Source organism: Miniopterus schreibersii (assembly GCF_964146895.1).
Source record: "Miniopterus schreibersii genome assembly, chromosome: 16".
NCBI classification, from domain to species: domain Eukaryota; kingdom Metazoa; phylum Chordata; class Mammalia; order Chiroptera; family Miniopteridae; genus Miniopterus; species Miniopterus schreibersii.
In genome coordinates this window covers 42,644,777-42,670,461 of record NC_138116.1, presented here as the reverse complement: position 1 = coordinate 42,670,461, position 25,685 = coordinate 42,644,777, and the positions used below count along the sequence as shown (strand labels likewise).

General features: G+C 53.8%; 1 protein-coding gene across 2 annotated transcripts; it reads left to right on the top strand.

Moving 5' to 3' along the window:
• Positions 1–6,318: 6,318 nt before the first annotated feature.
• TRPV2 (transient receptor potential cation channel subfamily V member 2) lies at positions 6,319–25,239 on the top strand. Of its 2 annotated transcripts, none has more exons than XM_081161024.1 (15): positions 6,319–6,450; positions 8,249–8,485; positions 10,506–10,639; positions 12,185–12,478; positions 13,025–13,323; positions 15,438–15,611; positions 16,018–16,173; positions 16,769–16,864; positions 17,660–17,730; positions 18,235–18,400; positions 20,660–20,726; positions 20,831–21,168; positions 22,154–22,281; positions 23,163–23,242; positions 23,470–25,239. In XM_081161024.1, the coding sequence occupies exons 2-15, from the start codon at positions 8,286–8,288 to the stop codon at positions 23,562–23,564; spliced, it is 2,298 nt and encodes a 765-aa protein (XP_081017150.1). In that variant the 5' UTR covers positions 6,319–6,450; positions 8,249–8,285; the 3' UTR covers positions 23,565–25,239. The 2 variants fall into 2 exon arrangements, with proteins under 2 accessions (XP_081017150.1, XP_081017149.1); XM_081161023.1 differs by lacking the exon at positions 6,319–6,450 and adding an exon at positions 6,534–6,798.
• Positions 25,240–25,685: the final 446 nt, after the last annotated feature.

Below are 25,685 nucleotides of genomic sequence, written 5' to 3'. Positions count from 1 at the left end.
CCTGTGCCTACAGACATACCACCAAGTCAATAGAACATCTGCACAGGCTCTCTTGGGTGACCTCAAACCACATCCATGTGAGAGCACAGCATCTAGGGGCTGCCTCCTGCACGCCCCACCAGGGATCCAGCCATGTGCCCAACCAGAATCCAGCTGGCAAACCCCCCCGCCCCCCTGCAAGGGGCAACGCCCAATCAGCTGAGCCACACCAGCCAGGGCTGTCAAAAGATTTTGAACTGTCAGTGTAAAGAGGGTGTAAATTTAAAAAAATATATCTCTTGTTGATTTCAGAGAGAGGAAGGGAGAGGGAGAGAGAGAGGAACAATGATGAGAGAGTCAGTGATCATCCGCCTCCTGCGCCCCGACGGGATCAGCTGCAACCGGGCCTGTGCCCTGGCTGGGAACTGAGCTGCCGTCTCCTGGGTCCTAGATCGATGCTCAAGCGCTGGGACACACGGGCAAGAGGGTATAAATTTTAAATAAAACTATTAGGTACATTTTTAAAGGGTGTGAATTATACCACAATAGCCCCCCCTCCGTTTTGAAAAAGAGATGGAAAGGAGATGAGAACGTCTGGGCCCAGAGCCGCGGCCCCCACCCGCGATGCGCTGCAGCCCCGACGAGCAGCCGCTTCGCCTCCGATCCCCGGTTCCGAGGTGGAGAGCGCAGTGGGATCTACCTCCCAGGGTGGAGGTGAGGATTTAAAAGAAGGAAAAAGCCCATAAAGCGCCCGGCTCACGGTTCAAGCGCTCGCTTCCAGCTTCGCCCGGCGCCCTCCAGGCCCGAGGGAGGCGCCACCTGTGCCCACGCCTGGGGCGCACCCCTCTAGCGCTCGCCCGCTGCCCCGGAGGGCGCAGAGGCCACGGCTCCGACAGCCTCGCCGTCCTGCTCCGTCGCGTGGGGAGAACCGTGGGGCCTGAGGACGCGGCCCTGCGGTCCTCCCGCCCCGACGCCGGAGCCTCGGCCAGGACCCCGACACCCGCGAGCCCCGCCCTGGGCGGGCGTGTCCGGGGCGGGCCGCGTGTCAGTCAGAAAGCGGGCGGGGGCCTCGCCCGGGCCGCGGAGGCGCCGAGCGCAGGAGGACGGGGCACTGGGAGTGGGGGCGCGGCTGGGGGCGGCGGGGGGCGGGCTGCGGGGCGGGAGGCGCGGGGCCGGGTGTGCGGGGAGGCGCGTGGGCGGCGCGAGGCGGACGCGAGGTGGGGAGGAGTCCCGGGGAGGGGGGCGGCGCTGGGGGGCGCGGCGGAGGGCGCGCGGGCGTCCCGCAGCCCCGGCGTCCATCGTGCGGCGCGGGACCGCGGGTCGGTCGGCTCGGCCTCGGGCGCCGCCCCGGTCCGCCTTCTGCGGTGCGGGTGCCTTGCGCATCCCTGGCCAGCCCGGGCCTAGGTGCCCCTGGCCCCGCGCTGCGCTCGCCCCGTCTCCAGATCTCTAGGCCCAGTCTGGCGGCCGAGGCTGCGTCTCTGCCCGGCTTTGTCTCGGGTCAGCCTTCCTCCCGCTTTTCTCTGCTCTGGGTTCCCAGACGGTAGAACATCCCCTTCGCCTAGTTCCCAGATACCCGTTAACCAGCGGAGGGGGCTGTTGCGAATGCTCCCAGCTCCAGCCCGAGGTCTGGGAAATTCCCCAGGGGCCGCGGGTTCAAGCCCAGGCTCACAGATTTGGCCCGGGGCCTGGCTGTGGCTATTCTGGGTCCTGGGAGAAAGACGCCTCACGTGGGAGCCTGAGCAGCAGCCTTTGGTTCCCAGAGGCTGGGGGAGGGGGACAGCGCACTCTCTAGAACAAGAATTCTCTCCGGCCAGGCAGGCCTGGGACATCAGCGGGACTTTGGTCTTCTCCTCCAGGGGGCGCCCTTGGCCTTGGTGGCCCTCTAAGGGCCCCTGCCTCTCTGAAGACCAAGGCCACCAGCATTTTTTTCTCCCTCCTGTGAGCCTGCTCATATCCGGCCCCTGTCTCCCTTGTTTCAGGAAGCCTATCAAGCTGCTAAGCTGGCTGTTTCTATCTTCCTTCTGTCAGCCTCAGACACAGACTTCTCAGGGAGGCTGTATCTGACCAGGAAACATGGCCCAGTCCAGACTCTGTGCCAAGTTTCGGGGTTGGTACAAGGGAAAGCTTCTCCTTGTACCCAAGTCCTACCTTTCTTCTCTCTTAGGCCAGAGCAGTGCCCGCCTTTCAGACTCTAAGCCCCTCTCTTTAGAATTTGCACTCATTATGCACAGGCTTTGGACATCTCCTGTATGTCTGAGTAGGACTGAGGTTGTGGTCTCCCCCACTGTTTGAAAGTAGAACATTTCTAGGGAAACTTTCATGAGCTGAAATGGTATAAGGTGAAGAGGCAAGTACCATTAATCAATATGGAAAATCTTTTCAGGGTTCCCAGGTCCATGAGTGACCTGTCAAAGCATACCAAATGCACTTAGTTATGGCCAGTTTCACGCTAAGCGAAAACATCCTTACAAGGGTGTCTTCTGATACCTTAGGACACATCTCGCTAACAGATGCACAAAACGAATAGAACAGAGCACAGATGCTCACTGGTGCAGTTCAAAGCTATGGGGCTTGACACTGAGATGCTGAGTATTGTTCCCTGGGAGAAGCTTGGGGCACCCTTGCCACCCGGGGTGCGCCCACTGCTAAGGGTGCGCTCGCTGCCTCTATAACAGCTTGCTGGCTTGCTGCAAAACAAATGCTGAATGTTATTTTCGCTTTCGCCTTTTTTCACAAAAGCATAAGTCCTCTTTGGATTTCCTTTGGTTAGTGAAAACAGGTACAAATGTAGGTCTTTCATAAAAGCAAAGTGGTATAATGAGAACTTTCAAAAAGCAGGAATACCTATATTTGTTTGGTAAAAATGATTTAAAAAATTGAAAAAGTACAAAGGTTACACACTGAAAAGGAAGTTGCCTTCCCATCCTCGACCCTTAGTTCCCCACCCCAAAACATATCTCTGACATGTTTTTGTGACCTCTCTCTTTTAAAAAAAAAAAAAAATTGATTCTGAAAATAAATTCAAATAAAAGAAACATGACTTTACAAAAAGTTACTAAGTGTGAAATGAAACACAGGAAAGATACCGCCTAAAGGCTACATGGGGAGATTTTCCTCGGGTGGAGAATGGATTGGGTGAAGCTTCTAGAAATATGGTTCCAATGGCATTGGGATTAGGAAGCTATACTTCTCTGCTTGATTTGTTTCCCCCTGAAAACACAGGAATTTTTCTCTGCACAGAGGCCTTTTAAAAAAAATAGGTAACATTTACATAAAAGTCATCAATTTAAAGCATATAGTTCAATGGTCTTTTGTATTTTTTTAGGAACTAAAAAAACCAATTTGTTTATTGAGGGCAAGAGGATGCAAGTAATATAAAAATCTGAAGCTATTCTGGCTTGAATTGGCTTTTCTTTCTCCTCGAATGGGGGTGGAATTTTATTTGTACATTTTCTAGGGGTCCCAATCTGCTCAGGAAATCCTCACACGGGCAAAAGCTGGGGGGCAGAGATTCCTTAGGCGACCATTTAGGAGAACGCTTCCCAGGACGGGAGTGACTGCTCAGTGCTGCCAGCTTCTTTCCCACCCACTTGGTGCGTCCTACAGAACAGTGCCCGCACTTGGTGGCGAGCCCAGCGTTAGTGAAAAGCAGCTCCGGAAGCCCACTCTGCAACTCCACATTGGTCCAGGTAACTTCATTATTGTGTCCCCAGCCCGAGGGGCTTTTTGATTTTCCAAAAATCCAGGGAAGTCCTTTTCCACGAATACTCTCAGGTCTTCCTCTGTAAAGTAGAATTTACCCCCAGCAAATCTGTGAAACATGAAAACCATGTAGTCCACGGCATGATCCATTTGAGATGGCATTTTGGTGAGGTCTGTTAAAACTTTGGCTGGAGGCGTGGCAGGACTGGTTGGCTGGCTGGGCTGTGTAGCCAGTGAGGTCTTTAGTATATTTAGAGAGTTGTGCAAACACCATCACAATAAAATTTAGAACGTTTTTCATCACCCCCAAAAGAAGCCCTGTACCCATTAGCACTCCATTTCCCCCCCGATCCCCTTACCCTCGGCAGCCACTAATCTACTTCCTGTTTCCATAGATTTGCCTATTCTGACATTTCATATAAATGGAATCATGCAATATGAGATCTTTTGTGACTGGCTTTTTTTTTTTTTTTTAATTGATTTTAGAGAGAGAAGAAGGGAGAGGGAGAGAGAAACATTGATGTGAGAGAGAAGCATCAGTCTGTTGTTGCCTTCCAAGTGTGCCCCAACCAGGGATCAACCCTGAAACCAGGAGTTGAACTGGCAACCTTTCTGTGCACAGGGCAACGCTCAACCAACTGAGCCACACCGGCCAGGGCATGAATGGCTTCTTTCGCTTAGCCTAATTTTTTTAAGGTTCATCAATGTTGCAGCATGTATCATTACTTTATTCCTTTTTATGGCTGAATAGTATTCCATTTTTTGGAGAGATCACATTTTATTTATCATTTGTTGGACATTTGGGTTGTTTGCACTCAGCTGTTATGAATAATGGTGCTGTAAACACTTGTGTAAGAGTGTGGTGTGGGCACACGCTTCCATTGCTTTTGAGTACACACCTGAGTGGAGTTGCTGGGCCCTATGGTAACTTCCTGTTTAACCTCCTGAGGAACAGCCAGGCTCTTCCAAAGTGGCTGCACTACAGTCCACTAGCAGAGTATGAGAAATTCCAATTTCTGCACATCCTCACCAATGCTTGCAATGCTCTATCTTTTTTATTCTGGCCATCCTAGTGGGTGTGAAATGGTATCTCATAGTGGTGGTGGATTTCCCTGACGGCTACTGATCTGAGGACTGTTTATAAGCTGCTTTTGCATTTGGGGTTGTCTGCCCAGTTGTCATTGTAACCTGATGTGGTGATGCCTCTGGAGGCCTTGAGGGTCTGCCCCCAATAGTACAGCAATGCCCTCTGCATTATGATTAAACACCCAGCCATTCAAAGCCTTCATATTCACTAGCTGGGCGCTGGGCACTGTTCCGGGTACTAAGATACAGCAAAAAAAAAAAAGCAAGATCTCACCCCTTGGAGAGTCTGGTGGGTAGGGGTGTGGCTCTGGAGTTAAATGTAAAGCACTCGCATAGTGTCTGGCACATAGTGAGTGCTCAGTAGGCATTTGTTATTGTTTAAGTTGAAGCCAGATAATTAATAAATGTTAACAATAAAGAATGAGTTATGATCAGAGAAGTACAAAGTGTCATGGGAACACGTAGTGGGGGCTCCCAACCCAGTTCAGGATCTAGCAAAGGCTACCCAGGGAAAGTGATGTTTTAAATGGAGAGGGGACAGATGAGCAGGAGTTGGCTGGAGCAAGGGTAGTGTGTGTGTGTGTGTGTGGGGGGGGGGTTCTGGCAGATGGAACAGCTTGTGAAAAGGCTCAGAGGCAACAGAAGAGACTCAAATGTGTTCAGAATATCCAGAACAGTGCTTCCAATAGAATTCTCTATGATGATGGAAAAGGTCTATATCTGTGTTATACAATATGGTAGCCACTACCCAACCACATGTGACTGTTGAACATTTGGAAAGTGGCTAATGTGACTGTAGAATTGTATGTTTAATTTAATTTTATTACAATTAATTTGAATTTAATTAGCACTGTGGCTAGTGACCATCATATTGACAGCAAAGTCTAGAGTGTAACAGGGTTGCGATGAGAGATGAGGGTGGGGTGATGGAGGGCATCCAGGCTGTGCAGGGCTGTGGTGTGGAATCTGCATTTTATTCTAAGCACTGGGGGAAACCATTGGCTGGGGGTGGGGGCGTTAAGCTGGGGAGTGAGGTTTTCAGTTTTGGAAGATCGCTCCAGTTGCTGTAAGCGGCATGGGTTATGAGGGCGAGGGTGGGGCAGGAATGAAGCAGGGAGCCCAGTTTGGAGGTGGCTGCAGCCTCTCGGAGGAGAGGTGACAGTGGCTTGAGAGATAAGTTTGGTAAGTTTGTCTGTGTCTGTGCGTGTGTCTGTGCGCGAGTGTGTGTGGGGAGGGGTGAGGGAGAGGGAGGCATCCAAGGGCTACTGGGATGGTGGTTGTGCCCCAAGCCCAAGGTTGAGTCCAGACCAGGGAAGGGCAGTACATGCCACCACACCCTGCCCCCAACCACCTTTAACTAGAGGAAGCCTGGGGTCCTCTGGTCCCCTGGGTAGGGGCCTGCGGGGAGGCCCCAGCAGGTGGGAAGTTCCCTTCAAACGGTTGGGTGGGTGGGGTGCATTCCCTGGGGCGTGTGCTGGGCTGAGCCCCGCCCCTCCCCTGCCCTCCCCTGCCCTGCCCTCCCCTCCCCTGTCCTCTCCCTGGGGGCCATCCACAGCTCTCTGTCCCCTGATGGGTCAAGAGTCTGAGCCACACAGCTGTTAGGAGGCATGCGGTGAGGAAGGGGAGGGACAGATGTCCCCCTAGTGGGGCAAGGCTCTCCCCCCACGCCGGCTCCCAGCGGAGGTGAGGCCCCAGCACCAAGGGTTGCCTCGGGTCGCCCGGCTCCCATCCGCGGCCTCGGCGGCTGGCAGTGGGGGTGGGGCGGCAGGGCGTGTCCTCACGAGAACAGGGTGTGGCCAGTGGTCCAGGGGGTCAGTCCCTGCTGGCCCGGCCGTCCTGACGGGGAGTTAGTCCCCGCTCCCCACCTCGCGGGCGGCCGGGGTGCGAGGGTGCGGGGGTGCGAGGGTGCGGCGCGCGGGCCCCGGCGCAGCTGAGCTCCGCGCGCTGGGAGGTGCTGCGGCCCCGGGTCCGCGCTCGCGGCTTCACTTCCTCCGCCGCCCGCGGCCCTGCGCCCCGGCTCGGCCGTGCCGGGTAAGTCGGGGGCAATTCCGGGGCCCCCCAGCCCGACAGCGAGAGATGGGGCGCGGGCCCCGAGGGGCTGCGCGGGCCCCCGCGCGCCGGCTGGACCGCTGCGCTCCCTGCGGCCGGCCGCGGGGCGGGGCTCGGGGCCGGGGCCGGGCGGGCAGCTGTTGCTGCAGCCGTGGGAGCGGCGGGCTGAGGGGCAGCCCGCGAGGGGGACGGGGGGTGGGACGGAGGCCGGGCCGAACGGTGTGGGTCCCCCGAAGGACGCCCCAGGGTGGGCAGCAGGCGGGTGCGTCAAAACTGCATTTGGAGGCAGCCGGCCCCGCCCCGCCTCCCCTGCCTCGGTGGGAAAGTTCTCCACCCAAGTCCCCCGGGGCTGTGGGAGCCCGGCCCGGCCCCCCTCTCGCCCCCGCTCCCCACCCTGTCCCCATTCCTGCGCTCTTCCCGCCCCCCCCCCGCCCGTGTCTCCCACCCGTCTCCGACTCTCCCCTCCTGTCTGCCCGTCCCCGCCGGGAGGCACGGGGGCTCCAGTCTCCCCTCCCCGCTGTGGCTCACCCCTTGCCCTGCCCTGGGCGCTGTGGGTGCGGCGCTCCGGGGAGGGTGCGATGGTGCCGGCGGCTGAGTTTCCAGAGCCCCGCCCAGGGCCTGAGGTGGGTGCCAGTCAGAGGGAGCTGAGCGGCCGCCGAGGGTCGCCCTCCCCACCCCGAAGGCCGGGAGTCCCCAAGGCTCAGGGAGGTGGCACTCAGTGCCCTCGGAGATGAGTCAGGCTGAAAATGCAGATAGGCCCAAAGATTCTGAGAGCCGAAGGGGGACGTCACGGCTGGGTGAGGTGGTTTTAGTCCAGGCTCTGCCGACATCTAGTCACCTTGGGAAAGTCACTTCCCCTTTCGGGGCTTCAGTTGTCCTGGCAGCACAGCGAGGGGTTTGATAGACCAGTGGTTTGACCAGCGGCCTCCCCCGAGCGCCCCTCGCGTGGTGGTGGTGGTGGTGGTGAGAGATTGAGTGACCTGCCCGCACCCTACACTGCACTTTTCTTGGGTGTGAATATCAGCCGCTGGGCAAAATGTCTTGTAGAGAAAGGGTGGTGCTGTTGATGCAAAACATTCGTTACCCCCAGACCCGGGGCTGTGGCCTCTCAATATCAGGAAGTGCTGGGGAGAAACTCAGGGACAATCACGGCCCCCTCCTGTGGGACGTCAAAGAGGCAGACCTGTTGGGTCCCCGTGCATACCTGTTCCAGGGCCCTGCCATGCTCACCCCAGAACTTCCCTTCCTCTCCTCACCCTTGGCCTTCTTCCTTCCTCTCAGCCCCACCCCATCCCTGTGGGGCTGAGCTCCGCACAGTGGGTGGGTCTAATTGTACTCAGCTTCTCAACCTCTCTTTTCTGCAGCCCCAGCCAGACCCCCTCCCCCTGCCCGGCTGGGAGGAAGGGGGCCTCTGACATCTCTGTCTCCCCAGAGGTTCCAGCTGGACCCAGCAGCCTCCACCCCTTAGGATGACCTCGCCCTCCAGCCCTCCTGCTTTCAGGTTGGAGACATATGATGGGGGCCAAGAAGATGGTGCCGATGTGGACAAAGGAAAGCGGGGCTATGGGGGGGTGCTGCCCCCCATGGAGTCATCATTCCAGCCCGAAGACCGGAACTTCTCCCCTCAGATCAAAGTGAACCTCGCCTACAGAAAGACAGCAGGTGCCAGGTGAGGCAGCAAGTAGGGGTGCAGCCCGGGGATCCCTCACTTCCAGCAGAGCACTCAGTGCCCCTTCCCCATAGCCCTCAGCCTGGCTGTGATAGCTCCTGGGGTCAACAGGCTGAACTCTGCTCTGCTCTCTGGGTCTGCTCCTTCCAGAACTTTCCCTATTCTTGGCCTTCTGCCTTCTGTGGTCATGTTCTTCATAGGGACATACTTTTCACATGCCCCAGTTTATGCCCTGGCCCCCACCGTGTCATGGTCCCTGTAACAGATGGTAGCAGGATCCACACTCCAATCCAAGGAGAGAGGCAAGGACATCTTAAGATGTCCTAGGAATTCCTGGGTTCTGCTCCAAGGCTGAACCTATTAACGAAGGGATATAGACTTTGGGGATTGTAGATGGTAGGCTTCTGCTGGGAGTCATCTTCACTTTGATTTTCTTCTGAGCCCACTGCTGCCAGGAGTGACACCTCCAGCCCTGTGGGTGTGTGTGGAGGTGAACCTGGCAACCCCCACCCCCCCGGGTGAGGTCTGACATACAAGGGCTGACCAGTAGAATCCTCATGGTCCAGGTGGGACTCTACCAGGGAAGCCCCTTCCTTCCTCCTCAGGCCTGGGACAGGGCCACCAGCCTTGGCCTCCTAGCCCAGAGCCCCATACTGATTGCACTGGAGAACCACAGTCAGATTCAGACCAAGGCAGGAGAGGCTGCGTGCGAGGCTTTCGGGAGCTGGGTAGCCAGCCTGACAGGCAGAATGGTATGCCCTTTGGTATCTCAATCTGTACCCTCGTGGGGCTTCCCTACCCTAAGACTGTGATGTCACCCTGAGAAAGGAAGTCCTTTGTCCAAACAGACACTTCCCCTTTCTGGACTCCCCACAAGGCTCCCTAGTCAACTGCAGAGCCCTCTTGGTCATGCTGTGGTCATGTGGTCTGCTGTCAGGTGATGGTGTATCTGGCCAAGCCAGGCAGACACGCAGCTTTCTGGTGTGGAGGAGGCGGGGTCTGGCCCTCAGTCATGTGGATATGGCTTAAAATACAACTGATCTGAACAATCCCTTCACTCAGAGTCGCCAACCATTACCTGGTTGGCCCCATTCTGTGGGAGTTGTGAAGCCAGGACCTGAGGACCCCAAAATGTCAAATAGTTCCCTTTGTCTGTCCCTTTCTATCTGCTGGTCATGGTGCCAGTAGCCCCAGGGATGAGCTTTTCTTTGTGAATAGTGACATGCCCAGGAGGGGTACTCCTTCCCCTTCCCTGTCACCAGACACTGATAGATTCTGAAGACTTATAAGGCCCCTCTGGGGCCTTTCCTGGAAGTATGGCTTCTCAGTAAAACGTCAGTGAGCATCTGATAGGTGTCGAGGCTGAGCCCACGTGTCTCTGAGAAGCCTCTGTCTGCTCCACAGAGACTCTCTGGGGTTGGGAGTCATGGTCTGGAGTTGGTTAGACAGGCCCCATGGGAGGCCTGGGTTCTGCACTGTATGATTTTGAAGAAGTTACTTTATTTCCTTGTTTGTCTAAAAGGGAAAGTAACGATTCCTGGTCCTGGGGCTGAAGTGAGGTGGGGCTACTCAATTATTAGTCCATAAGTGGTTTCTGAGAGGACGAGGAGTTTTCTTGATCCCTTTGTTGAGACCAGTGATGCATACAGCCCCTCCCAGTCTGGGGGCACCTCCTGTAGCCCTGTCTTGAGCTGGACTCTAGCTCAGGTGCCACGACAAGTTCCCATGCAGAAATCTACCCTGGGCGATAGCCTGTTGTGAGATCATCAAGGCACCTCGCAGATAAGCACCAGTGCTGGGAAATGCCTGTGATGCTGGAGCCGCTGAGATGCCTGGACAGCCCCCCATCCCTGCTCCTGGGGCTCTGAGCTCTTGGGGTCTCCTCGGTTTGCTCTGGGAGGGCAGACTCTCATGGGGCTCCTTAATCTGCAGGGCTACAGGGCTTCCCGAAAGGGCTCCCTGGGATAGGGAGCCCGGGGGGCCTGTGGCTCTTTTACGGCATCAGTCCACATTTCTGCAGCCAGCCGGACCCAAACCGCTTTGACCGTGACCGGCTCTTCAGCGTGGTTGCCCGAGGTGTCCCCGAGGACCTGGCTGGGCTACCGGAGTACCTGTGCCGTACCAGCAAGTACCTCACCGACTCAGAGTACACAGGTAGGCCTGCCCTTCAGCCAGAGCCTCCGTGTCCTGCCAGCTGTGCTGGGCCTGTGCTGGCTGGGTGGGCCTTGACTGCGGTCAGGAGACAAGGGTCGCATGTTTCTTTTTCCTTTACCTCACCATCCTGGCTGTGCCTACCCCTTCAAACCACCCCACTGGCTCCCTGCCCCATGGGTACCTGTGGGCATCCTCAATGCTTTCTCTTGCCCCCTCCCCTCCCCTCCCCTCCCCTCCCTCTCTTCTCTCTTTCATCTTTTTAAATAATAGCATTGCCTAGCGGGCGTGGCTCAGCAGTTGAGCATCGACCGAGGATCCAGGCGATTGGGGTTCGATTCCCGGTCAGGGCACATGCCCGGGTTGTGGGCTGGATCAATGACTCTCTCATCATTGATGTTTCTATCACTCTCTCTCTCTCTCCTTTCCTCTCTCTGAAATCAATAAAGATATATTTAAATAAATAAATAAATAAATAAATAATAGCATTGTTGAGATATAATATACATATATACTTCACCCATCTTTGCCCCAGATCTAAGCATCTTTATTATTTGGGCTAATTAGAAAAATAACTTGTGCGTTCTGGAAGACTCAAATAGTAATGAAATGTATAAAGCTGAGGGTAAAAAGTCTGTCATCCTGGACTCTTGTCAATGATTTGGGATGCATCTTTTCTAACTGTTTAAATATGTTATGTATCCCTGGCCGGTGTGGCTCAGATGGTTAAGTGTCATCCCGTAGACTGAGAGGTTGTGGGTTCAATTCCCTGTCAGGGCACATGTCCTGGTTATGGGCTTGATCCCCAGTAGGAAGTAGGCAGGAGGCAGCCAATCGATGTTTCTCTCTCATCAATGTTTCTCTCTGTCTCTTTCTCTCCCTCCCTTTATTTCTCTCTCTAAAAAAAAAAAATTCAATAAAAACATTTTTAGTATGTTAGGTATATATTTACATAAATGGGGTCATGCGATATATACTAATTTGTAATGTGCTTCCCCCGCCTGCTTACTACCTCTTGTAGCACTTTCAGTATATATACCTCTAACTTAGTCACTTTATTTACCATAATTTGGCTAACTGATTTCTTATTGATGGCCGTTTAGGGTGTTTGTAGTTTTGGTCTCAGCATACTGTGTGCCAGGCCATCTGTGTGCCAAGCCTTTTGCAATAATCCCATCTGATCTTTACAATAACCCCGGGACAGTCCCACTCCACAGTGAGGAGCACTGAGCTTAAGAGAGACCAAGTGACCTGACTGAGGAGACAGTGCCATTAAGTGGGGAAAGCGCTTCAATACTGCTCCAAGTATTATTGCATAGACAACATTGTGCATGTGACAGATTGTGCCTGAGGACAATCTCTAGGGCAGAAATGGTAGTCACTGGAGCCTTAATACCCTGCACCACTGCTGTGCTGCCACCAGCCATGTGGGGCATCTTTATCCTTGCAAGGAGCGTTCCGGAGCCTGGGCTCGCTGTTCAGGCCGCAGGCAGCCGGCCGCTCCAGGTCTAAGCACCCTCGTGCTGCTTTCCTGCCCCTTCCCCTCAGAGGGCTCCACCGGGAAGACATGCCTGATGAAGGCCGTGCTGAACCTCCGGGACGGAGCCAACGCCTGCATCCTGCCGCTGCTGCAGATCGACCGGGACTCTGGCAACCCCATGCCCCTGGTCAATGCCCAGTGCACGGATGAGTACTACCAAGGCCACAGTGCCCTGCACATCGCCATCGAGAAGAGGAGCCTGCAGTGTGTGAAGCTGCTGGTGGCAAACGGTGCCGATGTGCATGCCCGGGCCTGTGGCCACTTCTTCCAGAAGAAAAGCCAAGGGACTTGTTTTTATTTTGGTGAGGAGTCTTTCTTGATTAAATGAGGCAAGGCGGGTGTGTGTGTGTGTGTGTCACATGGTTAATGGGTGGTAGAGCTGGCCCGGGCTTCTAACCACTAGGCTGCCCGCAGGAGCAGTTTGTCTTAAGGGATGTTTATCCTTGCTTGGCCACGGAGGCTTGCCATGTGCCCAAGCCTGGACCAGGGCTGGGGAATGGCTGCTAGAACCAGCATGTGACAGAAGTCAACCAGACAGGGCCTGGACCAGGGCATCTGTGTGAGGCAGCAGCGGGCCTGGGCTCTGCTGAAGAGAAAGAGGCAGGGGAGATGGGGACCCTGGTGGCTGACCCCTGTTCTGCTCCCTTAGACACAGCTGCCTTTTTCGGACCTCACAGGGGAAGGCACAACTGCCCTAAATGGGGCGGGGGACTCCGAGGCAGTGCTCCATCCTTCCCCATGGGTGCCTGACCTGCTCCAGGAGGCCTGGCCTTCTGTCCAAGGAGAGTGAGGAGTAGGCAGGTGAACGCTGGGAGGCCTGAGGCCCAAGCTGCCCCCTTGGCCCTCAGGCGAGCTGCCCCTCTCCCTGGCGGCATGCACCAAGCAGTGGGATGTGGTGACCTACCTCCTGGAGAACCCGCACCAGCCTGCCAGCCTGCAGGCTGCCGACTCACTGGGCAACACGGTCCTGCACGCATTGGTGATGATCGCAGACAACTCGGCTGAGAATAGCGCTCTGGTGACCCGCATGTACGACCAGCTCCTCCAAGCTGGGGCCCGCCTCTGCCCCACCGTGCAGCTTGAGGGCATCACCAACCGGCAGGGCCTCACGCCCCTGAAGCTGGCCGCCAAGGAGGGCAAAATGGAGGTGAGTGCCCGGCCCCGGCCCTCCCGCCTGGGCAGGAGGCAGCAGGGCTCACTGGCATTTCTGCAGAAAGAGCCTGGGGGATCTAGATCAGTGGTCTCCCCACTTTTCAGCCGAACACCCCTATTAGAATGTTTTCTGCATGTACCTCTAATATGTGTGTTTATTGATAAACTGTATCCGAACTACTGAACTAATATGTTATATTATAAAACAGTGGTTCTCCCCACTTTATTTTTATTTTTAAATGAACTTATTGGGGTGACATTGGTTAATAAAATTATATAGGTTTTAATAAAACAGGGATTCTTTTAAAAAGTCATTATTTTTAAATTTTTTTTTATCCTCACTTGAGGATATTTTTTCCATTGCTTTTCAGAGAGAGTGGAAGGAGGAGAGAGAGAAAGGGAGAGAAACATCGATGTGAGAGAGACACATCAATTGGTTGCCTCCTGCACACTCCCCAGCTGGGGACTGAGCCTGCAACTGAGATACGTGCCCTTGGCTGGAATTGAACCCGGGACCCCTCAGATCCGCTGGCCGATGCTCTAACCACTGAGACAAACCGGCTAGGGCTCATTTGGATTTCCTGATTAGGAGGCAATCTTTTCATATCCTTGCCTGTTCTGCCCTTATACTTGCTATTAGGTCTACTTCACCTTGGTTGGTAAGTGTGCTTTATACTGAACATATTAGCATCTTGTTTACTCTAACAGTTGCAAAGTTTTCTCCCAGTTCAACATTTAAATTTTTTATGGCATTTTGCCACACAGGATTGTTACATTTCTATCTATACAAGTTGTAATTATCTTTTCCTTTAAAGTTTTTTTTTTTTTTTTTTTTATACATCTTTATTGATTTCAGAGAGAGGAAGGGAGAGGGAGAGAGAGAGAAACATCAATGATGAGAGAGTCATCGATCAGCTGCCTCCTGCACGCCCCCCTACTGGGGATGTAGCCCGAAACCCAGGCATGTGCCCTGACCGGGAACTGAACCTTGATCTCCTGGATCCTAGGTCAATGCTCAACTGCTGAGCCACGCCCGCTGGGCTTTCCTTTAGAGTTTTGCTATTTCTTCACCCTTCTGCAGGGTTATGTTATCTATAACCTTGTGTGTGTGTGTGTGTATTCCATATCCCTATTTTCTTCCAGACTTTTGCAGTTTCATTTTTAATGCTTAAAACTTTCAAGTCATTTTGGTATAAAGAGTAAACATGGTCCAGGTCTACCTTTTTCCCAAACAGCTTACCAGTTGTCTTATCCTACTGTCAGGGCTGGCTTAAGGCTAAACAACCGTGTAGCTTACAAAGCCCTGAGAGAAGCTTAGAACACAGGCATTTTTAAAGGCTAAGATAAAAATAAACACAAGTGGGACTTTTGCTGTTTTATTCCTGCCCTCCAAGGTTCCTGGGGTATGTGGAGGCGTGGCTGTGTGGCCCGTGTGGCCCACGGAAACTGCTTCCCAACCTGGCCCGTTCTTTCTTCCACTTCTCATCTGTGAAACCAAATTACTTCTTTGTTTAAAAAAACTCTGTTTTGATTGATATTTAGAGAGAGAGGAAGGGAGAGGGAGAGAGAGATAGACATGCCACCTACTGAGGATCGAGCCCGAAACCCAGGCATGTGCCCTGACTGGGAATCGTACCGGCAGCCCCTTGGTGCATGGATGATGCTCATTTCACTGAGCCGCACTGGCTGGGCTCAAATTACTTCTTAACCTTTTCTGCTTAGTGACCCTTTCTGCTCTGTGGAAAGCTACATATGTAGTTGATAGCCTCTCATCTCAAGGGGTCTTAAGGAACCCTGGGCTGGAGGTCCCTCTACCATGTGAGGAGTCGGTGAAAGAGGCCAAGGGGCAGGAGTGGGGAAGAAAGAAACAAGCTGGCTGGCAGGCCTGGGTGTATGTGGGTGGGTGGGAATGTCTACACTGTGGCTGAGCATGGATGGATGGATGTAAGAGTTTATACACGCAAGAACCCATGTGTATAGGATGTGTGCATGTGTCTGCCACAGCTCTGCAAACAGCGGGCAGTTCTGCAGAGTACTGAGTATTTCCCAGACTCCCAGTCATGCTGGGAAGTGGCCAAGAAGACCAAGCTCACGTGACTCATCCTACAGATTTTCAGACACATCCTGCAGCGAGAGTTCTCGGGACCGTGCCAGTCCCTTTCCCGAAAGTTCACTGAGTGGTGCTATGGGCCTGTCCGGGTGTCACTGTATGACCTGACCTCTGTGGATAGCTGGGAGGAGAACTCAGTGCTGGAGATCATCGCCTTTCACTGCAGAAGCCCGGTGAGCCTGCCAGCGCAGGGTGTGCGGAGGGGGCTGGCAGAGAGCTTCCTGCAAGTTCCGCAACTCAGGCTGTCTGCTCGACCTCACCTACCCTATTCTTGTGCCAGTGTGGCTGCATGTCCTGACCCTGCCGTTGGGCCCACACTCATTCCACACTCCAGTCCCACCGGACTTGGGGATAGATCACTGAGGGCCTCTTGTTGACCAGCACATGCTCTGGACAAGAAGGAGAGGCCCTCAGTCACTCCCTAGCCATGAGGGTGGGGTGGAGGCAGGTGGAGAGGGGTCACTCGGGGCTCCCCATCCTCTCCCCTCCATTCCCTCAGCTCTTGCCTTGAGCCCGACATGAGTGGGTCCCCTGTGTATACCCGGTGAATGTACCCTGGTGCTCACATTCCCCCCCCAGCACCGACACCGAATGGTGGTTTTGGAGCCACTGAACAAACTGCTGCAGGCGAAATGGGACCAGCTCATCCCTAGGTTCTTCTTCAACTTCCTGTGTTACTTGATCTACATGCTCACCTTCACTGCTGTTGTCTACCACCAGCCTCCCCTGGAGAAGGCAAGGCTGGGGGTGGGGCGCGGGGGGCATCCTAGGAAGGCCTCCTGGAAACAGCCCTGGGAGAAGCTGGGCAGGGATTACCACCTGCATCCTGTGGATGCTCTTGCTGAGGCTCCGACTGCTTGATACACTCAAGCTTTCACCCAGCTGGGGACAGTGTGGCTGCCAGCTCCTCAGGAGTAACAGAAGTAGTTAATACTTAGTGCACACCGTAGGTGAGAAAGTATTCTAGGTGATTGGCATGTATTCACTTATTTAATTCAATTTCACAACAACCATCTGAAAGAACTATTGTCCCCAGTTTACAGTTGAGGGAAGGGACGGATGGAGAGGTAACTCATCCAGGCTCATATAGGCTGTAAGTGGTGAACATGGGATCTGAACCCAGGCAGTCTGGCTCTCGATCCCACGCTCACAACTGCTCCACACAATAGACTAGAATCCGGGGGTCTTGCCCTGGAGTCCATGTTCCCTCTGCCACTCTGAGTGGCCTCTCCACATGTGGCTCAGGCTCAAAATGGGCCCTCGGCTCTGGCTCTCAGAGGGTGGGCTGTTGGGAGGGGACTCTAGGTCCTACCTGAATGTCTCTTCACAGGCCTCTCTCCCGATGGAAGTGACAGCTGGAAACTCCGTGCTGCTGCTGAGCCACATCCTGATTCTGCTTGGAGGGGTCTACCTCCTGGCCAGCCAGGTAAGGGCTCCTCCCACTCCCCCATTCCACGTACCCAGTCTACCCAGGAGCAAACCTGGAACTCAGCTGCGAGGAGCCTTAGAGCCAGTTAACCATAGTACCTTCATTTATGGGGAAACTGATAACCGATCCCACCCTGACCTGCCTCTGGGCTGGATAGGCCTTGCCTGCTGGGGCTGGCTACCTTCCCTACTATGCTTTCTAGGATGCCCATTGGGTAGGAAATGGCTCCTATGATTCCTTGGGAGTGCTGGCTCTGCTCCCAGGAAATCGAGCTGGAAGCCCCTGCCCCCAGGTCCCTAGGCCCCAGCATTCCTCACTTGGGGAGTACAGAAAGGTGGGGACAGGCGTGGCTCAGCTCAACTCCCCCAGCAGGGCCTTTTCAGCTGCAAGCTTGCAGGAGACAGGCTGGGCCCTGGCACTGAGACTCTCTCAGAGGGATGGAATCTGGGCACCAACTCCAGGTTGGCTAGAGTATAGGGTGGTCCCTGGGAGGCCAGGGAAAGGGAGGGGAAGGAGCTCTCCCCTTACCACATGCAGTGCATGAGTTCTTCATCTGGATCCTCACAGAGCCAGGAGGCCCTGGCATTGCCTCAGTGCCTGTGGGTGGCTGCATATTTTAGAAACAGGGTCCTAACCTTTCCTAACTATCAGCAAAATTCGTGAGCTCCTCTGAAAAGTCAAAGCAGGCTCCCACATGGCCAGAAGGCAGGGAGAAGGTGGGAGCCCTGTCCAGGCCCTGAGGGGTATCAGGTCTGGAGAGCAAGTGTCACTCGCCTATCTTTCCTCCCACAGCTGTGGTTCTTCTGGAGGCGCCGTCTGTTCATCTGGGTATCGTTCATGGACAGCTACTTTGAAATCCTCTTGTATGTGGGGCCTCACTCCTTCTCCTTCATCTCAGGCCTGGGAGAGGTGGTTGTGGCAGGGGGCACCAAGCAGGCTTTAGAGGGGAGGACCCAGGGCTGGAGAGCTCCAGGTGGTTGGGAACAGAGGCCAGACCCATGAGTCCAACTTCCAGCTTGGGGCTCCCTATGCTCCCATCCGTATAGATTATTTACTGAACCCTCACTCTGCACCGGTGGAGCCTGAACTCCATATGTCTTGTCTCATTGAATCCTCACAAATGCTCTATGGTCGGGTGTAATTACTGTTACCCCATATTCCCGGGAAGGGAACTGAGGCCCACAGGGGTTAAATAACTTGCTTGAGGTGGAGGTCAGGACCTGATTGGGCCTAACCCCAGACAGGTGGAGAACTTCTCATCCATCAGACTGCAGTGCGAGAGGCAGTGTGGTCAGCATTGGCCAGTGGGAGCTAAGGGGGTCTTGCCAAGTGGCCTGAAAGCTGACCCTGTCCCTGTCCCCACGCAGCCTGGTCCAGGCCCTGCTCACGGTGCTGTCTCAGGTGCTGTGTTTCCTGGCCATTGAGTGGTACCTGCCTCTGCTCGTGTCCTCGCTGGTGCTGGGCTGGCTGAACCTGCTGTACTATACCCGCGGCTTCCAGCACACAGGCATCTACAGCGTCATGATTCAGAAGGTGAGAGTTAGGATGGCCCTGCTGCAACCAGACTGGGCAGGGCTGGACACCACACTCCAGTGGGACTCCTTTTGGCCTCAGCTGCAGGTGACTTCTTCCGCAGCTCACCTGGGCAGAGGAGAACATGAGTATGTGCATTGTGTACCCAGGCACTTGCTGAATGTCAGCAGGAGTGTGGGCGTGCACATACCTGCTCTCAGGGGTCTGTGCTCTGCATATGTAAGCAAACACCTGTGCATGTGTGTTTGCAAGTGTCCACACGGGCGCACATTTATCCTTGCACACTGAAGGAGCAGAGACTATGCACACAAGCCCACTTATCTGCCTGTGCCCTGGGACATCTGGGCATATGGATGTGTCTGCATTTACTTATTTATTCAGTTAATGTTTAGGAAGTACATACTATGGGCCAAGCCTGTTCTAAGTGTTGGGAATATATTAGTTTGTTCACTAACAAAATAGACAAGTCCTTGCTCTTTTGAAGCTGATGTTCTCTTAGGGGAAATGAAGACACTAAGAAAACAGAGGAGAGCATTATCGACTGCTAAATTCTGTGAAGGGAATTCATAGGTCTGTGTGATGGAGAATGGCAGGCAGAGGGTGCTTTAGAAAGGGTGATCTGCAAGGCCTGTTGAAGGGGTGGCCTTGAGACCTGCAAGAATGACTCAGCACAGACTCAAGGAAGAAGCGTTTGAAACAGAGAACAGCAAAGAAAAGGCCAGGAATCAGAACAAGGCTGGAGTGCTTGAGACTGACTGAGGAGGCTGGGGAGAGTGAGGGCGACGAAGCTGGGGTGGGGGGAGCGGTGGTTGTTGGCATAAGGAGGAGTCTGGAGGCCCAGGAGGCTTAAAAACAATTTTTTTTAAAAAAGATACTTCTTTATTGATTTCAGAGAGAGGAAGTGAGATCCCCCTGCTGGGGATCAAGCCCACAACCTGGGCGTGTGCCCTGACCGGGAATCAAACCGCTGTCTCCTGGATCCTAGGTTGATGCTCAACTGCTGAGCCACACCAGCTGGGCTTAAAACTTTTTTTTAATTGTGGTAAAATATACATAACAAAATTTACCATTTTAACCATTTTTAAGTGTACAATTCGGTGGCATTAAGCACATTCACATTGTTGTGGAACCGTCACCACCATCGTCTCCAGCACTTTCATTGTCGCAGACTGAAGCCTGTACCCAGGCTCCTCCTCCAGCCGTGGAAACCGCCGTTCTTTCTGTCTCTGTGGATTTGATTGCTCTAGGCACCACATATAGACAGAATCACACAGCGTTGGTCCTGTTGTCACTGGCTTAGTTCACTCAGCATAGTGTTCTCAAGGCTCATTCATGCTGTAACGCGTCAGAGTTTCCTTCCCTTTTTTTGTTTGTTAATGCTCAGCCGAGGATATTTTTCCATTGACTTTTAGAGAGAGTGGAAGGGAGGGAGAAAAGAGAGAGAGACATCGATGTGAGAGACACACATCAACTGGCTGCCTCCCCACCTGCCCAGACCAGGGCTGGGGATCGAACATGCAACCCAGGTATGTGCCCTTTACCGGGAATTGAACCCTCGACCCTTTGGTGCATGGCCGAAGCTCTAACCACTGAGCCACACAGGCCAGGGCAGAATTTCTCTTTTTAAAGACTGAATAGTACTCCATTGTATGGATATACCGTATTGTGTTTATCCCTTCATCCATCAATGGACACTTGGGATGTTTCCACCTTTTGACACTGTGAGTAATGCTGCTATGAACATAGGTGTACAAATATCTGAGTTCCAAGTCCTTTGGGTATACACCCAGATGTGGAACTGCTGAATCGTGTAACTCTATGTTTAATTTTTTGACCCTGGAAGTTTTTTTTTTGTTTTTTTTTTTAAATATATCTTTATTGATTTCAGAGAGAGGAAAGGAGAAGGAGAGAGAGGGATAGAAACATCAATGATGAGAGGGTCATTGATCGAGCCCACAACCCGGGTATGTGCCCTGACCGGGAATCGAACCCCGATCGCCTGGATCGTAGGTCGATGCTCAACCGCTGAACCACGCCCAACCGGGCTGGCCCTGGAAGCTTTTAAGCAGGAAAATGATATGATCTGATGTAGATTTTTAAGACCCATTGGCTCAGTGTAGCTCCACAGGGCCCTGTGTATGCATACACGTGTGTGTGTGGTGTGTACATAGGAACCCATGCTCAGGGCCAAGGCAGGGGTCTGGGGTGATGTCTGGTGGCCCAGCCACCCACCCCAGCTCCTGGGTCTGTGTGTTCTAGGTTATTCTGCGGGACCTGCTCCGCTTCCTTCTGGTCTACTTAGTCTTCCTTTTCGGCTTCGCTGTAGGTAAAGGAACCCCTCTGGCCCCTGCCCATCCCTTGCCTGCCTTGTAAACCCTCATCTGCCCACTGGTGTGCCCAGGCTGAGGACCCCCTTGTACCCTCCTGCAGCCTTGGTGAGCCTGAGTCGAGAGGCCCAGGGCCCTGGGGTCCCCACAAGTTCGAATGCCACGGAGGCAGTGTGGCCTGGGGCAGGACAGGAGGACAAGGAGGAAAGCTCGGTCCCCTACAGTGGCATCCTGGACGCCTCCCTGGAGCTCTTCAAGTTCACCATCGGCATGGGCGAGCTGGCCTTCCAGGACCAGCTGCGCTTCCGTGGGGTTGTGCTGCTGCTGCTGCTGACCTACGTGCTGCTGACCTACATCCTGCTGCTCAACATGCTCATCGCCCTCATGAGTGAGACTGTCAACAGTGTCGCCACAGACAGTTGGAGCATCTGGAAGCTGCAGGTACCCCTGGGAGGCTCCTCACCCCCTCCCCAAGTTCTGGGCCCAGTAAGAACGGGCAGGACCCAGCTGAGCTGGCGCTCTGGAGCGGACCCAGGGCCCCGGGTGGCCTTGGCCTTGTTGGGGGTCCATCATCCATTTCCTTCAAAGGGTTGCTGTGAGGCTTGAATAAGCTCATAGATCTAAAGCCCTTAGAACAGTGCCTGGCACACAGTAGGCGCTCAGTGTGTCAGTTATTAACATCATAATTATTATTATCATCATCATTATTATTAAGTATTTCTTGAGTGCATTTAGGTTCTAAATGCACAGCAGAGAACAAGACAAAGTCTGCCCTCATGTAGCTCCCATTCTGTGCTCATCATATGTTAAGTAGGTTGCTTTGGTGGGTGAGGCAGGCAGGCTATGCAGTCTTGGGTGGCTCAGCTTGGGGAAGTTGGGGGACCAGAGGTCCCTGAGCTGGGGGCTGATATGACACACCCACAGTGGAGGAAAACAAAAGCTGCTCCTTGACCTGGGAAGGGTTGGGTGTAGGTCTGGGCAGTTTGTGTAGGGACGGCCTTTCTCAGGAGGCTGAACTGTGTTACTAATTCACTGTTGACCTAGGGTAATCCCTTGTCTTCTCTGAGACTCCGTGCCCTCACCTGCGAAGTTCTGCCCCACCTAATGTGTACCATTGGGGAGATGTGTGGGGTAGAGCAAACGAACTTTTGCACCTGGTAGTGTGAAATTCTGGGATCTGCAACGATGCATTACCAAGTAACTGTTGAGCACTCTTTACATGCTGACTTCCCCCAAACCACCAGTATGTTATCTTTGGTCTGTAAGTGAGGAAACTGAGATTCAGAGGGGTCGAGGGCCTAACACCACACAGGTAATCAAACACTGCAGGTGGAGTCCAATCTGGTGCTCAGTGGACTTAGAGCTATACTGTAAAGTGCATGGTGCATCTGCCTGGTGCTCTGTCTGATGTGTCCTTTGTCCCTAGAAAGCCATCTCTGTCTTGGAGATGGAGAATGGCTACTGGTGGTGCAGGAGGAAGAAGCAGCGGGCAGGTGTGATGCTGACAGTTGGCACCAGGCCAGATGGTAGCCCTGATGAGCGTTGGTGCTTCAGGTGAGTGAGGGGACAGGGGAGGGTGCCTGGTGAAGGCAGCCCTACTCTTCTGAAAACCAGGGAACAGCTGCCAGGAGCAGGGACTGCTGGGAAAGGCAGGGCTTAGGAGTGCCAGGGGACTGAGCCCGCCTGGGCAGCGAGGTCAGGGATGCTGGATCTCATAGGCCGGGGGCTGCCACCGCCTGTTGCTCTGCCTGTCTGGCCGTCTGCCTGTCCCTGTGGCTTAAACTGAAGGTCCCTGTCTGGTGGTTTCTGACCACTAGGAATCGGGTGGTCAGGAATCAGGTACAGTTAAGAGGCCAAGAGGCCAGAGGGACCCTTGGGTTATAGCGCGCTAGCCTCTCCATGGCTGGTCTGACCCGCCCTTCCAACTCCCCTCTTGCCCAGGGGCTACAGCCCATCCGTAGAGAACAAACTCTTCCATGCCCTTGGAAGACCCGGGCACTGAGAGGGGAAACTCGGGGACAGATGCATAGCCAGAAGCACATTTTCATGAAATAACAGTTAAGCAAGGAGAAGGGAGAGTCTCAGGCATGTAGGGCCCCAGAACCCAGGAACACAAAGGCACACCTGACCTCAACCCTTCTCTGGATGTTTGGGGAACCCAGGTCGCTGTGAACAGCCTGAAGGGACAGGAGCCTGTTCCTCCATGTGGGCACCTGGTTGAGGGCAGTAGGCTGATAGCTGCAAGGACAGGGCTCAGCGGATGGTGGGTGGTCCAGTGTCCCGTGGAGAGGGGCAGAGGAACCCCATCCTCCTCAAAGTCCCTGTGCCCACTGGAATGTCTGCTCAGCCCACTTATGGGCCAGGGCCCCCTCCTGGGATGAAACAGAGCACACTGTTGGCATCCGGCAGCCTCAGAGCTGCTCTGTTGCCTTCAGGGTGGAGGAAGTGAACTGGGCTGTGTGGGAGCAGACGCTGCCTACAGTGTGTGAGGAGCCTTCAGGGCCAGGCGTCCCTGGTGAGTAGCTATGGTGGGAGACAGAGTGTGTGTTCGCGTGTGTGTGTGTGTGTGTGTGTGTATCTGCTTGGCCACACAGCCATGGAGAGTCTGGGGACTTCAGGATCCCCTGATGTCCACAGGGTATGATGTGGTTCATGGTTGTGGCCTTTTCCTGTTTCCCTAGTGCCTGCCTCCTGGGCACACACCCCAGGGACCAAGTCACAGAGCTCTTCATCCATTCACAGGCACCATGAAGAACACTGCCCTGGCCTCCCAACCAGGGGAGGACAGTGCCTTGGAGGAAGACCATCTGCCCCTCCAGCTCCTAGAGTCCCGCTGATAGCCCAGACGCAGCAGGAGGCCGGCAGGACAGAGCCAGGGAATCTTTCCAGCCCTATCTGCTGGCTCTGGGGCCCCAGGGAACTTTGGCGGCAAATATAAATAAGTATTTTCTCTTGACTAACTCTCCTGGGAACATTTGAGCAAAGTTACTGGGCCCCTAGGTGGTCGACATCTGCAGGACTCTGAGCACAAGCCTGTGTCTGGGGCTGGGCTGCTCCCGCCCTCACCTGGGCACAGGAGACCTGTTGCCCCCAGCCTTGAGACAGTCTCCTCCTGGGTGCAGGGAGCTGGCCTAGGTGGCTCGCTGTTTTGGCGGATGTGTGGTGGTGGACATGGGCAAGCACAGCCACTCTCCTCTCTCTCCCACAGCCTCCAGACACCCCTTAAAGTCACCTCCAAGATGTCTCTCAAAGCCTTTGGGCTCCTTGGCTTAGTTTAGACTCTGGATTGTCGCTCTCTCTCCCCACTGGGCTTCCTGCTTAGTTTATACCCCTGCAAGCCCTTCTCTGCAGAGCAGGCAGAGGCGACTTCCTAAGACACAAGAGAAACACGGTATATCTCTGTGCTCTGAAGGCTTGAGAGGCTCCCCAGTACCCACAGGGTGCACTAGCTGGCACCCCCAGCTCTGCGGCCTCGCCCAAGCACTTCCAGGTGCCTCTTCTCCCGCCCCCTGTTGCCCCCATGTTTTTCTTAGTACTTCCACTAAATTCTTCATGCAGGCTGACGGACCTCATGTGTCTGACCCCTTGAGTTGGCTCTTGTGGAAAATGAAACCGGAAAAGTCGAGACAGGGATTGAATCTTTATGGGCACTTTATTCGGATGGCCGGCGATCTGAGAAGATGGCAGGTTATGTACCCTAAAAAGCCTGTCTTACATCTCATCTCAAGCCGACCCTTTTTATAAGGAGAAGAAAAGTGTAGGTTTGGAAACTCAGGGAAAAAGGTTAATCAGATAAAAGTTGAAGTCTGGCGATTTTCCGAGTAACCCTCCACCTGCTGACGTGTGATTCTTTATCTGCATCCTGGGCGGTGGATGTGCTCTCCCTGGAGCCCTAGTGGCTCAGATACCATCGTGGTTGCTTGGAGACCTCCTGGGGCACAAAAGTTGAATTGCTTTCGGGTCTCCTGAAGTTAGAGCAGGTCGAGCCATACATTCCAGTCCCTGCAACAATAGCTTTCGACATGTATCAATTACCAAGCCTATTAACTATATATCTGAAGTTAAAATTTTTTTAACTTCTTGAGTTCCCCATCAGAAAACCCCTCCCTCCAATAAGATTCTACACTTATTTCTAAGACCAGCTCAAGAGTTTTCATCTTACTATATAGGGTGTCCCCCCAAAATGTATTAACACACTGAATAATTCTAAAGGCAGTGTTAATTTTTAAATTTTATACTTGCTTGATTTTTTTTTTAAATCCTCACCTGAGGATATTTTTTCCATTGCTTTTCAGAGAGAGTGGAAGGGAGAGAGAGAGAGAAAGAGAAACATTGTTGTGAGAGAGACACCTGGATTTGTTGCCTCCCACACAGGCTGTGGATCCAGCCTGCAACTGAGGGCTGGAATCGAACTCAGGACCCTTCAGACTGTGGGCTGACGTTCTAACCACTGAACAAAACTGGCTAGGGCAAAAGCAGTGTTTATTAAATACATTTCATTTTCAAAATTGAGCTATCAGCTGTTAAAGTATATATACATTGTTTTGGGACACCCTTCTATAGCCTTTCCAATTTACTCGTCAAAATGAATTGCTCTACCTTGTAATGTGTGTTTGATGGGCCAGGTACCAAAACTCACCAGGGCAGGAAGCCCCAGATGCCTAGCAAGGGGTGAAACTGGGAAAACAAGAACCTTGTCCCCAGGGTAACCTATCCTCTCCTAGCATATCGCTGGTCATGCGGTGTAGACCCCTGAGCATTCCTCCCTAAAGATAACATCTAGGCCTCAGTTGTATTTCCGCTCCAGGCCCAGATAAGCAGCGAAGTCACACAAGTGGCCCCAAGTGGCCCCGTGGCTGACTCAGGACCAGACACATTGACTAATGACGCCCTGCCCTGGCACTGACAAACCAGGACCCTGAAAGCACACCTGGGAAGCTGATGAATATTCTGTTAAG

Bases quoted from the DNA above. Each gene is read 5' to 3' on its own strand.
- TRPV2 (XM_081161024.1), top strand. From the start codon at position 8,286: ATGACCTCGCCCTCCAGCCCTCCTGCTTTCAGGTTGGAGACATATGAT. The intron at 16,865-17,659 runs GTAAGGGCTCCT...TTCCTCCCACAG, and splicing joins TCTACCTCCTGGCCAGCCAG to CTGTGGTTCTTCTGGAGGCG. The intron at 23,243-23,469 runs GTGAGTAGCTAT...ATCCATTCACAG, and splicing joins TTCAGGGCCAGGCGTCCCTG to GCACCATGAAGAACACTGCC.